Raw genomic sequence first — 14,925 nt, forward strand, 5'->3', positions numbered from 1 at the left:
ATAGGCAAAAACATTGCTATCTCTACATATCTCAAAAAACATTAAAAATCCATTGTATGTTTCTATAGTTGTATGAATCAAAAATTACCTTTAGGAAGAAAAGAAAAAAAGTACCCTTTTATATTTACTATTTCCAGTGTCATTGCTTTCTACAAATATGTGAATCTGTGCTTAAAATTCCTGTTCAAAATTTTTTTAGCACTTACTATAATACAGAACAGTTGGCAACAGATCCCCTCCGTTTCAGTCTGTGTGAAAATCTCTTCATTTATATACACTTTTTAAAGTTTTTTTTTATATGTAAAGAATTCTAGGTTGCCTTTATTTCTGTCATCTCGTCAAGAGGTTTTTCCATTGTTTTCTGGTCTTTTCTGTTTATAATTGGAAGTCAGCTGTCATTTGTTTAATAATATTTCTCCCTATACCATGTTAACTTTTTAATACAGAGAATACTTCTGTATTTATGGTTGTAAATTAATTAATTTGAGTAAAATGTGTTTGGCTTTTAAAAATTATTTTGCATGATTTCATATGCAATGTTCACTGTACTTTTCACATGCAGTTTTCACTTTATTCCATTTGGAAATCTTTTAGCTCCTACTCCATTCTTTTCCACATTATGTTCTACCTTTTCGCTTTGTGGATTTTCCAGTATATTACATAGATCTCTTAATGCCTAAGATTCTGTCCTTTATCAATCAACATTAATGTTACTATTGAAGTCAGCCTGGAAAATTTCTGTTGATCTGTCTTCTTAAACCATGACTCTCTTATCTGCTATTTCTAGTTTGTTGTAATTCTCGATACTTGGGAGCCTGAGGACAGGAAGATTGTTTGTGGAAGCCATCCCAGGCCACTCATACAATATTTAAACAATACTATAATTTCCTTTTTGTTATTTTATATAGTTTCTTTATCTTTGCTGACATTTCTCATCTATTTTCTCAGTATTACTATCTCCCAGAGTATGTTCTTGAACATATTTATCTCAGTTTCTGTACATTTCTTACTGATACTTCTAAAAGGTAGAACATTATAGGACATAGTTCTATTTGTTGCCTTTTATCTCTGGAATTGTATTTTCTTGTTTTTCACCCATGGCTAAGTAGTATTTCTATTGATGCTGGACATAGCTGGTAGACAATACACTATAGAGTCTGGGCTCTCCTTTCTTTTCTTTTTTCTTTTTGTTGGTCATGAGGCCTGAACTCTGGGCCTGGGCGCTGTCCCTCAACTCTTCAGCTCAAGGTTAGCACTCTACCACTTGGGCCACAGCTCCACTTCCAACTTTTTCTGCTTATGTGGTACTGAGGAATTGAATCCAGGGCCTCATGCATGCAAGGCAATCACTCTACCACTGAGCCACCTTCCCAGGCCTGGCTCTCTTTCCTACGTATGAAGATTGTTTACTTTTTTTTTTTTTATTTTTTTAGTCAGTCATGGGGCTTGAACTCTGGGCTTGGGCACTGTCCCTCAGCTCTTCAGCTCAAGGCAAGTGCTCTACTATTTGAGCCACAGCACCACTTCCGGTTTTCTAGTGGTTTATTGGAGATAAGAATCTCACTGACTTTCCTGCCTGGGCTGGCTTTGAACCAAGATCCTCAGATCTCAACCTCTTGAGTAGCTAGGATTACAAGCATGTACCACAGGCACCTGTCTTGAAGATTGTTTACTTTTTATACTAACAGACATTTACATTACAGGATAGTTACTTTAAATTTGTAGATGTTTGTTTTATATTTTGCTCCAACCGGTGCCTTTGATCTTTGCATAAATTTTTATTTCTGGGCCATTGTCTTCACCTCTAAAGCAAGAAGGAATTGCGGTAGAAAGCACCTGTAGTACTTAGTAAGATTCAAACTCTAAACCTGGCCCAACTCCACTGGCAGTGCTTATATCTTTATTAAACTTTGTAAGGCATCCTACTATTGATATTCCACTAGGATCTAGGTGCAAAGTCAGAGTTCAGAACAGGTACCCAGGGAAGTTTCTCTGCATAGTTGGGGCTGCCCCTGGAAGTTCCTTCTTTTTGAGATATCCTGCTATCAGTGCAGAGCTGCTCTAGGCTCCCCTAGGCTCTGTCCACGGAATGCCCTCTATCACATGGACTGAGAACATGATTGAGGAAAAACACGTTAGCGTTCCCTACATGCAAGCGTCAAATAATCCCCAATCTCAGCCTGCTTGTAATCCTTCTTGGTGCCTTCAAATAGTTGTGACTCTGGTTTGTCCCTACCTCATACATAAGCTTGCATCTTATATTGCAGATTTTATAACAAATAGTTGGCTATATATAAATTCATATATGCAAATCTATGTATGTGGACATATATAGTTATTTTAGTATTTCTAATTATTCTGCATAGACACATTTGTCTGATATAAGCTAAACTGGACATCTTTGTCTGTTATGCATTTTAAGCTGTTAAAATTTAATTCTACTCAACTCAATATTTATACTGGCTAACATTTTCTGCTATATGACTTATGTGATATTTCAGGGTACACATGTTGGAGTAGATCTTGATTATGGGTTTGTGCAAGTTCTTGTTTGTCTATATTGAAACAATTTAAAAATGTTTGACTCTCCTTAGACTCACTACATTTTTTTTAACTTCCTGTAAATGAAATCAAATATAGACACTTATTAGGGGAAGAAATGACTTTTTATATACATACAACAGGTTCACAAAGCATTTAGTGATCATCTTTTATTGTAAGTATAAATTTATTCTTCATGCATGTGACCTTGCAGTTGTACAGGTTGGTTTTTTTTTTCCCTTATCTAAGAAGATACCATCAGTCATCTTATTGGGTCATTTTCTCTCATTGCTTTTTTCTCCTCTTTAAAAAATTGATCTATCTACCTCTTATATTTCTTTTTTATATGGCAAAGGCAATTTATGGTTTCGGATTCTATCTAAGGGGACTGTACAGCTCTTTATTTAATTTTTGAGACCCCATTTATCTGATGTAATTGAACTGTATTGAACATTGGTTCAGATGAAATATGACCATCCTTCATTCAAAGTGGGGTCTTTCTCCTGTACTGGGTAATATAAAAAGTCAGTCATTTCCCACAGGTTTGACTTTGTTCATTCCCCATGAATCCAAATATGTCTTCCAACTCAGCCATTTCCAGCTTGATGCTGGTTTTCTTCCACAGTATAAGAACAGACAGAAGTCTCTGTTTCTCAGGATTTTTTTGTTTGTTTTTTTTTTTAACTGTATTTATTTTGTCATTTCTTTTTTGGTACTGGGGATCAAATCCAGGACGTTGCACTTGCTAGGCAAGCACTTTGCCACTGAGCTACATCCCAGCCCTCTGCTTCTCAGTTTTATGTATGATCTCCTGTTCGGCCATCCATGAATGTGTTCTTCAACCTTTCTGTGGCTTATGTCATGTTTTGTGTGTGTGATGGCACTCCTGTATGACACAAATACTAATTTATAAAGAACATACAAATGTCTCTAACAAAAATGCCACATCTTTAAACCACTTGATAGTTTACTTGAAAAATCAGGAGCCAGGTGCTGGTAGCTCATGCCATATGGGAGTCTAAGAACAGGAGGATCACAGTTCGAAACCAAGCTGGGAAGAAAAGTTTGCAAGACCCCTTCTTACCCCCATAGCTAGGAAGAATGGTACTTGCTTGTCATTCAGAGCTACGAGGGAGCCTGAGATTGGGAAGATCAAGTATCCAGACCATCCTGGGCATAAAAGTGAATGAGACTTGGTCTCCACAGAAAGAAGCTCACACAGTCATTGCACGCACCTGTAATCCCAGCAGCAAAGGGAAATCTAAAGTAGGTCGATAAAGGTTCAATCTTGTGCCTGAGTGGGAAATGAGATCCTATCTCAAAATGGGCAAAAACCAAGGCCAAAAGCCTGGTTAAAGTGTTAGAATGTCTACCTAAGTGAATGTGAGTCTCTGAGTTGAAACCCCTATTGTTGCTAAAAAGAAAACAAAATGGAAGGATCAGTTATTAATAAGAGAAATCACAGCAATTTCATCAAGCACAAAGATAGTTCTTAATACTTGATAAGAGCAGGAAGGTGGTTTCCTGAGCTTAAATGTGACCCATGAGGCCATAAGCAAGACTTTCCGGAGCTGCCTCAGCACTGTATTCTAACCTTAGACCCCTGAACCTTATTTTGCTGTGACCCACAAGATGACAGGCTATGTTTTGCTTGCCATGGTTTCACCTAGAATCCCTTTTATTTAAGAACTAGTATTACGTAATGAACATAGATGAAATGGAGCTAGGAAACTTGAGGAGATGGGTAAGGTGGGAGAGATGGGTAAGAAGGATGGAAGGGCTGACACTGATCAAGAGGCCTTGTACTCATAACTGACATGTTCAACTGACACTCTTTGGTATATACTACTTAAAGATTTTTAATAATTAAAAACAAGAAAAAACATTGTATGCATAAACTGATAAGTTGAAATGAATCTCCCTTGAACAACTATTTAAGTAAATATTTAATTAACATACTTAAATAGAACATTTAATACACAACTATTTAAATGTTTAATAAGAACTAAATTTACAACTAAATAAAAAAGAACTTGTAATCCCATTAATCATCCATTATGCTTTCCACACTAGAAAGATAATCTTCAAGGAGCTATACTTCATAGAGTAAATGAATTGTTGCAAATGGCTATAGTTTAATTTTTTTTGACTAAATTAGTTGGGACAGGCCTTCCTGCCCAATTATACTTTGGCAATGTGGGTGCGTTCAATCCTTTCTTGTGCTGTGTACATGTGTTGCTGTCTTGCAGGATGCAGGCTGGCTCGTGGGGGTGAAGGAGTCGGATTGGCTTCAGTACAGAGACCTGGCCACTTACAAAGGTCTCTTTCCCGAAAACTTCACCCGGCGCCTGGAGTAGGGCTGCAGGTACTATAGAAGGAGCTTCGTGACTGGGTTTGGAACCTTCCATGAAATCCTGATGAGTTCACTTTTGCTATCACATGCGGAATAACTTCCACAGTGATGCCAGACAAAGCTTGAGAAGACCTATCCTCAGAGCATGTGTGGGAAAAAAATATATATATATAAGAGGGGAGGAAACAAAAAAGCAAATTAAGGCAAAAGTCTTCACTTTGTTCCCATGTGGTCAATAGCAAGTCTGTGATTGTCTGAGCTGTGGGTACTTGTACTTGATCCCCTTTCCAGTCAGGTCTCCAGTAGTTTTCTCCAGCCCAACCCTTCATTCCCCTGCACCGACAGTGTGGTACACAGTGGCCACCCCAGAAGATGTGTTGAAGTGTTCTGTAGTACAAGGTTATCTTACCCCTGCCCAGGTGTGAGCACGTGGGCTCTTGCGCACTCTCTCTCTCCCTTCCTCCCTCCCTCCCTCCTCTCCTCCCTCTCCTCTCTATCTCCCCTCTCTCTGTCTTTCCCTATCCCCCCCTCTCCTTTTCAGGTTTACTGCGTCTCAGATTATACTGCTGAAAACGTTTTCAATGGTCTTTTCCAACTTGCTTCTCTATACATAGATATGGACACACAATCACACAAGCTAATCCCTGTGACATTACACCTATGTGTATGCACAAGACAAATATACATAGGTGCTTCCTTCCTTCCTTCCCCTTCCATTGTAGCTTTCTGCCTCTCAAGTGTCATTGAGACTTGCGTTGCTCTTACTCTGTCTGGCATTACAGTTGCGGTTTTGCCTGAGGGCAAAACCAGCCATCTCATTGCCAAAACAGTCGACAGTATCTGTGTTTGTTGTGTGCAGTTTCCAAGATGATGGCAGCTTCAAGCTGCTGCCCCTTTGGACAGAGCAAAGCCTGGTTAGGCAGCTTGTCCATCTGCTGGGGTGGAAGGAAGTTTAGCCTTGAACCAGCAGCTATGTGGTCTTCGCTTCTGCCTTTATGAGATGGGCTAGAAGATGGGGCATATGAATCTACCCCTCCCCCTACAAAAAAAGAACTTATTTAAAAAGAAAAGCTCCTATATTATTTCCACCTCTTTCTATTTATGCAAACTCACCTCCATAGAACATCCTAAAAGAAAATAAGTGATGTACACTGTATTCATGAATCATCTGTAAAGATTACGTTTCAGTGCTGTGTCATTCCAAATAAACATTTGGTCAATGTCCAACAATTACCCTCATTCCTCTCGGTGAGTCTTCTGTGATTATTTTTTTCAAGCAGTTTATAACGGAGTTGTTATTTGTGCAGAACTTCACTTCTTCTTTCACTGGGTTGTGCTCCATAGCTGTGCCTTGCTCCTTCCCACCTCCATTCCAGTCATTGCTGGTCGCTTGGTGTCCCCTGATCACCAGAAATGACTAGAGCACAAATAACAGCTGTGGAGGGAAACCCCCTCCAAGTGCTGGCTGTGGGGGTCCCGATCTGTGGCTCACACTGAAAGTCTTACAACAACCTCCATCATCAGCAATTTCCTCCCATGCCAGCCTCATTGATTTTTAGTCACTTTTCTTTCTTGCATGTTGTGTTCATAGGTACATGAAAAAAATTAGATCATATGGCATAGCAGGGTCAGTTCATTGGAACACTGTTGCTAAAAGGGAATTGTAACAAAAATGTCTCATGTTGGTTTAGATCTTTTTCTGCTGATAGAATTCTATAAACAGTGTGGGCTGGTCAAGAATGTGCATTGGGCAGGCTGTTGGCTGTGCTGTTGTCTTCTGGTTCATGGTTCAAACTCTCTTGGTGGATTACTGAGTTTGATGTTTTAAGTGTTAATATGGAAATCTATATAATTGACCCATAGTTTTACCAAGGACCAATTGTCAAGGGGCAGCCCAACCCAACCCAACCCAACTCAAAACAAACAATATGAGATTTATAATAGAAAGCCTCTTGCAACACTGAAGATATACACAGAATACCCAAAGCCAGAACTGAAAAATTAGTACTACTAATAAAACCCACCAAAGGTTCTAAAAATCTTTTTTTTTTCCATTTAAGTTATTGCATCCTAATTACTGGCAATGCCCATGAATTTTTAAGATAATATATAATCGGTTTCTTTGTTTCAGGAGTTACCACAATCTAAGAGTTCTCAATGTATTGGAAAACTGAATGGGTTAGTGATGAGGCTGTATTGATATGGAGTGAGAGTTCTTTTCCATTCCATTGGTTTTTCCAGTGGATGTGTGGGTAATTCCAGGGAAATGTAGAAGTTCCTTCCACTTCCCCTCCTCAGTATAATTCAAGTTCCCCCCAGCCCATCCGAGGCACACTATTCTATTATGTATTGGGGAAGGTGGACCTATGTTTCATTGCAAATGATCTAGACCAAGGAAGCCTTCTCTGGAACCTCCACTCTAGATTTGAAGCTGCTTCTCACAAAGCCAAACTTGCAAACAGCGCTGAGTCAAAGAAAGCTGGCAGTTCTTATGAAGCACTCACCTACCTAGCTTTCTTCCCAATGTCAGTTGCAGTCCCTCCACACCTGTGTCCTGTGGCCACTTCTGATCATTTGAATTTATAGGGATGTCTCAGGCTAGCCAAGCCTCCGTGAACTGAAGAAGCTCCATGTAGCATTCTGCTGTGGCATTTCTGCCAAGGCTCTTGCTCCTACAGTTAGAATGGTTCCCAGTCACTCAACAAACCACATCCATCACATTTTGGGCTTCCCAGGTAGGGTATGCAGGCTCTCAGAACTCTTGTGCCATTGAAGGAGCCTCGGATCAAACCAGGAGGACGGTATCATCATTGTTCTGTGGAAACACCTCTGAGAACTACAAGAATCATGGGAAAATGATGAATTTAGACACAACGGAGGCTCGGTGCCTTATTCCTCACAGATTGCATGGAGGAGCATCTTGAAACTTTCTTCAGACTACTAGTCTTTTCTTGGAACAGAATGAGAATTTGTATCCACACTGTGCCCCAGACTTTGGCAATGAGTGAGTCACATCATTCCCCCATGGGAGGGAAAAGCTACCGTTCTTGGATGGAATCACACCAGGAGCAGGACTCTTGTAGAACAAGAGCTCAGTGCTTCTGTTCATCCTGCAGATGGTTCTTTGGTCCATCTCAGATCCCACTGAAAAGGAACGGGTCCTGTAGCTTCAAGCCAAGACTCATCTTATTCTTCTAAGACAGCATTCCTCAAGCTACATAGAGAGGGTTTCATGAGTTAACCATAGGGTCATGTGAACTGTGCTTGAATAAGCTGAGTGCCCCGTTTAAATGTTTGGTGGCTCATTGGTGACAACTTTGTGAGTGTGTGCTGGTACTGGAGCTTGAACTTGGGACCTCACACTCTTGCTTGGTTTTGTTTTTGCCCAAGGCTGGTACTCGACCACTTGAACCACAGCTCTACTTTTGCCTTGGAGATAAATGTGTCTTGGATTTGTCTGCTCAGGCTGGCTTCGAACCTCAGATCTCAACCTCCTGAGTAGCTAGGATTATAGGCATAAATCCCCAGCGCTTGGTCTACTTACACTTTTCAAAGATGACTTAATGGTAGTCTACATTCACTTTTTCAGCTTAAATGAAAGTCAATTGTGAAATAACTCTTAAATCTATGTAAGGTAAAACAAAGATTGTAAGAACCTTGAAGGTTTTTTTTTGTTGTGGTGGTGGTGGGTGATTTTTTTTTTTTCAGGAAATCAACCTTTTCTTGGTTTCCTGAATTCTAGTTAATTTCCAGCTCCTGCACATCTCAGGTCAAATCCTCAGGTAATCTGGTTCCTGAAGGTCAGGCTGGGGCTCGATGCTTGCCTTTCCTCTCGTCAGTCTCCAGTGATGCCCAGTTAGCTCACGTCCTACCGAGTTCTAAAGCTGTGTAAATCCAGTCTGGTGGAAAAGCACTTTGTCCATCAGCACTTTGCCCCTCGGATGCTACCCTTATACCTTCTCCCTATCAATAAATATTATGAAACTCTGTCTGTTTTTTTTAATCTGCTTTCCACAGATTTACACGTGACTATCAAGTGAGTTGTGGCATTGGGTGCTGCCACTGCTGTGTCCAAACTCTCCCTAAGATTCCAGGATATGAAATTCTGTTTTCCAACCTCTCTGCTCACCTTCTGTCACCTTTCCCAGTGTTGTTTCCTTCTTCCTGTAGGTGTTGGGTTGGAGGGTGGGAGTGGGGGTTATTGTTTTCTATACTACAGTTTGAATCCCAGCTGTCCAAGGAATGTTCCCTTTGGAGAGGCCAGACATTGCTCCTAAGTTCACATTTAATGATTCTTCATTCATTAAAGGGTTGCCAGGCTCTGGCTAAGGGTGAGTTCCTATACCCAGGTGAACATTCGGTAAGAATTAGACCCTGTGCACAATGCTCCACGGAGTGAGTGCTTCTTGTCCTTCAGACTCCTAGGCACAAAGACTTGGGAGCATAAGCTCATGTGACATCTTCCACATGAGCAACACTTGGTATTCTGCTACCAACACCTGCATCAGGCTCCTTTAATTTCGGGTCACTGATACAGTGGGAATCTGTCCCATTGTGAATCAAAATGATGAGGGTACTTGTTTACTTTGTTCCTCCATACAGAGTGTGTGTGTGTGTGTGTGTGTGTGTGTGTGTGTGTGTGTGTGTGTGTGTGTGTGTGTGTGTGTGTGTGTGTGTGTATTCCCTCTGACCAACAAGCCTGCATTCTCTTCAGGGCAGGGCTGGGCTGGGGCTGGGGCTGGGGCTGGAGGTTCTGTAAGGGCTACATGGCTATATCCTTGGTGATAGAAAATTCTCCTGCTATTGGAGGGAGGGATGGGAGGTGGTGGCTGTGCATGGTGGAGCCTGGACAGCAGAGAAAAGCCGTGAGCACAGATTACAGACAGGCACTCGGTGGCTAGATAGCTTGATATTCTTTTTATAGGGAGTAAAACAATGCTATTCACAAACACCTCTACCACTTTCACAGACCCCAAGGCCCTGAGGCCAAGCATCAGATACAGTAAGTTGGGCACCCATGAACAAAAGGGAATGAAGTAAAAGAAACAGGAAATATGGAAAGCTACTAAATAATACATACAATTGGCATATATTAGTGATGAGTCTGTACCAAGCGGTCAGAAATACAACAGAAAAATATGAACATTAAGGTTACAACAATGGCAAGCAAAAACAAAAGAAGAATACAGGCTCTCGTGTCTGGACAACCTTTCAAAACCTTGAGTTTAAGCTCTGAGATTTAATTTTAGACAACCCATAACTGATGAGTTATCACAGGCAGTGGTTTCAAGTAGTACATGGAGATCAGGGTAATCCTGAGGGAATCTGATAGGTGGTCTGTGGATAATGAGCCATAGTCCTTTTCCAGGGGAAAAGCTATGTCCATTGGCTGCCCACTGTGGATTACCTGGCCCAGGCTGCCAAGCACTGACTGAGGGATTGTCTCACTCCTTGGCAGTTCCTTCCCTCCAAGATGACAAAGGCAACCCAGCGTGAACATGCCTATGAGTCCAGCCAAGAGTGTAGCTCATGTTTCCAGTCCTAGCTACTTGGGAGGTAGAAGTCTGCAGAGTCACAGTTCTATGGGAGCCTGTCCAAAAGTGTCATAAGACCAATAACAAGCTGGGCATGGTAACTTGAATCTATTGTTCCACCTGTGTGGGAAGCATTAACTAGGAGGGCTGCCATCTATGGTGGTACAGGCATAGATTGTATTTGAAAAATAAGCCAGAAAGGAGTGGGCGTGTGGCTCATGTCATAGAATGCATGCCTAGCAAGACAGTGGCCCTGAGTTCTAATCTGGTTACTACCAAAACAACAGCAAAAGAACTGTGGGTTAAGAGATTGATCCAAGTCTTAGGAGAGCACAGTCATATGAAATGAAAACAAAAAACAGAATGTGACTAGGGATTTTTCAAGCTATAGTTAACCATCATGTCTTTCAATGACAGAACATATTTAGTTCTTTTTTGTTGAAAGTCCTTGTGATTTTTCCATCTGGTTTTTATTTTCATGGTACTGGGGTTTGAACTCTGATACACACTAGGCTTCATCTCCATCAGGCTTACCCTGATCCCTTGTTACTGCAATGCTGTTACTTCTTGGACTAACAGACATAGATCAGAACCCTTAAGTGCTGGATTCAGAACTAGGAGCTTAACCAGGACTTAAGCCCATAGTAAGAGGTGGGAAATAGAAATACAGACCTGTGTACCAAGGAGGGACAGAGAGCATGCCTCTGGGGTCACATTCTCTCCAAGTCCCTGGCTCATCCCCATAGGTGGTGACCAGGAGATGGCTGGCCAAATGACTGAACTGTGAATGAAGGGGACCTTCTTTCTCATTGGAAACCTGTGATCCCTGAGGGAATTCTGATGGCTTCTGCTCTCTGTCCTTTCACTGGCTGGCACTGGAGGCAGACACAGGTAACAGGCACAAAATAGCAATCTATAAAGCTGACCTATTTGCTCCAAGACCTGAAAGGGGAACCTCTGCGGTCATAGTGGAAGGATAACAAGAAATCCCATTCCATGGTGTTTGGGCTGTGAGTTCATGCCTGAGGATGACTCAAAACACGAATCGAAGTCTAAATAATAGTTACTTCCCAGGACATTCCTGAGAGTGTCCACTGGATGGCACCCACAGAACACAAATGCAAAGAGCTCAGCAAAGCCTAGAAGGCGAGGCAGGTAAGAATTTGCAACACCATGCTGGGTGAAGTGACTGTGAAAATGTCAACATTCTGCACAGCATTCAAACAATGCCTTGTGCCCTCTAACATGCCATTTGTAGATACAGGATACCAACCAAAATTCCTCAGCACAGTCAGAAAGAACCAGAAACATTTACATCTCATTACTCAAATACCACCTTACCAATCCTAATTCTGAGAGGATAAATATGCTAAAGCAGCCACCATAGCCAAGGAACATGGGAAATAATGAGAAGAGAGGAAGGGAAATAGGTAAAAGCGATGCAGGGGGAAAGGACAGAATAGAGACAAGTAGGGATACACTGAATTATGGTAGCATGGGGGCAGCAATCTGGAGACTGATTGTGTGTGTGTGTGTGTGTGTGTGTGTGTGTGTGAGAGAGAGAGAGAGAGAGAGAGAGATGAAAGATAGTAGAGAAGGAGAACTGGAAAAGAGATACAGAGAGAAAGAGATAAAAGGCATGAGTACCAGCATCCAGCCAATAATCACTTTTTTTTTTTAAAGAAATTGATTTGTAGCTGGGTGCCAGTGGCTCACGCCTGTCATCCTAGCTACTCAGGAAGCTGAGATCTGAAGATCGTGGTTCAAAGCCAGCCCAGGCAGGAAAGTCCATGAGACTCTTATCTCCAATAAACCACTAGAAAACCAGAAATGGCACTGTGGCTCGCATGGTAGAGTGCTAGCCTTGAGCTAAAGAGCGCAGGGACAGCACCCAGGCCCAGAGTTCAAACCCCACAACCAACAAAAAAAAAGAAGAAAAAACAGAAATTGGTTTGTGAAGTCATTATATTCAATGTAGATTACTTAAAAAATGAACTCTGAGCCAGGTGCCAAGTGGCTCATACCTGTCAGCTATCTAGGAGGCTTTGATCTGAGGATTGTGGTTCAAATCCAGCCATAACAAGAAACATGGTGGGGGGGCGGGGAAGGATGGGAAGGGATGGAAGGGGAAACAAAGGAGGAGCTACAACGCTTGATAAGAAATGTACTCATTATCTTGCCCATGTAATTGTAATCCCTTGTACAGTATTTTCACAAAAAAAAAATTTTTAAAAAGAGATAGTGAGACTCTCCAATTAACTATTGAAAATCTAGAAGTGGAGCTGAGGTTCAAGTGGAAGAGCACTAGCCTTGAAAATAAAAGCCTAAGGATGGCACCCAGCCCCTGAATTCAAGATCCAGGAAAGGCACAATAAATAAATAAACTGTAAATTGACAGTAGGAACAGGAGGAGGGGAAATGAGGGAGAACAAAGGAAGTGGTGATATTGCCCAAGAAGCATTGTATTCATAACCTGACTTATGGAATTGTGACCTTTTGTACAACTACTTTATAATAATAACAGTAAAAATAGATGTAAAACTTCATTTGTGGGAGAAAGAAAAAGAGAGGAAAGGAGAGGGGAGGGGAGGAGAAGAGAAGGGAAGGAAGGAAAGAGGAGATGAGGGGAGGGGAGAGGAGAAGGAGAAGGAGAAAGAGAGATAGAAGGAAGGAAGGAAATCCTTTGAGGAATATGTAGCCAACATACGAATCCTACCTTCATAAGGCGATTCAAACCTAATCAGGTTTATTGCTGGTGGCTTACTTACTGTCTATTTACAGGTGTAAGTGAAGGTGGTTCAGGCCAGTAATAAAGGTTTCATCTCAGAATAAGACTATGGCTATGGCTGGTGTTTAACATACGAGAACTGAATTGCAAAGATGCACCCTGTTTCCAGCTTTCATGCAGGTAGCTGCTTTGCACAGTCTTTACTCAGCCTGCTCCAGTTCTGAGGCCTGAGTGCTCCTCCCCTTCCCCTGCCCAGGACCTGCCCTCAGCTGCCACAGGCAGCTCCACACCAGGCACAGAGCAAGCAGAGAGGCTCAGCCTCGTACACACAGACTGGCTGACTTTGAAGGTACAGCACCAGTTACTGGCCTCAGCTGTAAGTCACTCAGGATGACCAGCTCTGACACACTGTTGTAAGGAACATTTACTTTTGATCAGAATTTTGAAGGGGTTTTCTGCTCCACTTAACCATCTGGGCCTTTCTTTTGAAGACCCAAAAGAAGGTGGCATGATGTGGGCTGTAGCATTACTTCTAGCTTTTCTGCTCCCTGGTAAGTACATGACATAAATAAATGTTCATGGAATTTTCTTTTCATTTCTATGGGGGAGGAAGGACTGAAGAATTCCAGTGCCTGCTTTCTCATTATTATTTTGTGGATGTTTGTACCACTGCAGGCAGTCAAATGTCTTCCACCTGGGCAGGGAGAATGCGGTCAGTCACCAAGACACTAAAGTCGTCTGTGGCAATCAGTTGTGATATTTACCTGGACACGGCCTATGTCCACTGGTATCAGGCCGTGGAGGGGAAAGCCCCACGACACCTCCTCTTCTATAACTTTGGTTCAAACACTGTCATGGTGGACTCTGAACTCAGTCCAGGAAAATACCATGCTTATGAAGGGGCAGAAAGGAACTGTAACTTGGTGGTACGAAATCTGGACAGAAGCGATTCTGGCGTGTATTACTGCGCTGCCTGGACCGACACAGTGATGCAGTCCTGCCACCATCTATGCCGAAAAGATTTTTGGCAGCTGCTCGGAGTAAAGAAAGTCAGCCAGCTCACTTCCTGCCCTTGATCTCCCTGGATTAGGAACAAAAGGAAACTCCAAGACCCACCCTCTACCCATAACCTCACATCCCACTCTCTACCACAGCCATACCGCCACTAAATACACCCCAGGATGTTCCTAGAGACAAAACTGCCACCTCCTGGCCTCACACACACAGTATGGCTTGGACTATCTTCTTTACAGGCACTGGGGAAAGCCCATTCACTCTGCGACCCAGGACATACAAAGTCACTCAGAGTGGATCTATTGCAGGAGAAGACAAGGAGAGCATTTTTTTTGGGGGGGGGGTCCGGTCGTGGGGCCTGAACTCTGGGCCTGGGCGCTGTCCCTCAGCTCTTCAGCTTAAGGCTAGCACTCCTCTACCACTTGAGCCACAGCGCCACTTCCAGGGTTTTTCTTATGTGGTGCTGAGGAATCGAACCCAGGGCCTTGAGCATGCAAGACAAGTGCTCTACCACAGAGCCACCTTCCCAGCCCAAGGATAGCATTATATTGGAGAAAGGCACTGAGAGATAAGAAATCTGAGGCAAGAAATTTGAGATAAGAAATTTGAGGCAAAGATTCAGTATTGACCTTGAGAATCTTTTCCATGCTTTCATCAATTGAAGAAATTCCACTTGGCAAACTTTAGTCTCTTTTTAAAATCCATATTACTCAGAAGATGTGCTTAAGGAAAGCAAGCAGGCAATTTCCTCCCAA

The 14,925-nt window shown here is 42.2% G+C and overlaps 1 protein-coding gene and 1 gene segment (V, D, J or C); both read left to right on the forward strand.

Moving 5' to 3' along the window:
- Amph (amphiphysin) overlaps positions 1-5,012 on the forward strand; it is a 136,420-nt gene extending 131,408 nt beyond the window's left edge. The window contains exon 20 of the mRNA XM_042695084.1: positions 4,791-5,012. Coding sequence (XP_042551018.1) covers positions 4,791-4,898 — 108 coding nt within the window. The 3' untranslated portion in view covers positions 4,899-5,012. The remainder of the gene's footprint in view (positions 1-4,790) is intronic.
- Positions 5,013-13,495: 8,483 nt separating this feature from the next.
- On the forward strand, positions 13,496-14,498 carry LOC122120898. The segment is given in 2 exon segments: positions 13,496-13,707; positions 13,832-14,498. Coding segments are annotated over 2 exon segments (444 nt in total).
- The last annotated feature ends 427 nt before the right edge of the window (positions 14,499-14,925 follow it).

The sequence above is a fragment of the Dipodomys spectabilis genome, unplaced genomic scaffold, assembly GCF_019054845.1.
Source record: "Dipodomys spectabilis isolate Male_0828 unplaced genomic scaffold, ASM1905484v1 ptg000178l, whole genome shotgun sequence".
NCBI lineage: Eukaryota > Metazoa > Chordata > Mammalia > Rodentia > Heteromyidae > Dipodomys > Dipodomys spectabilis.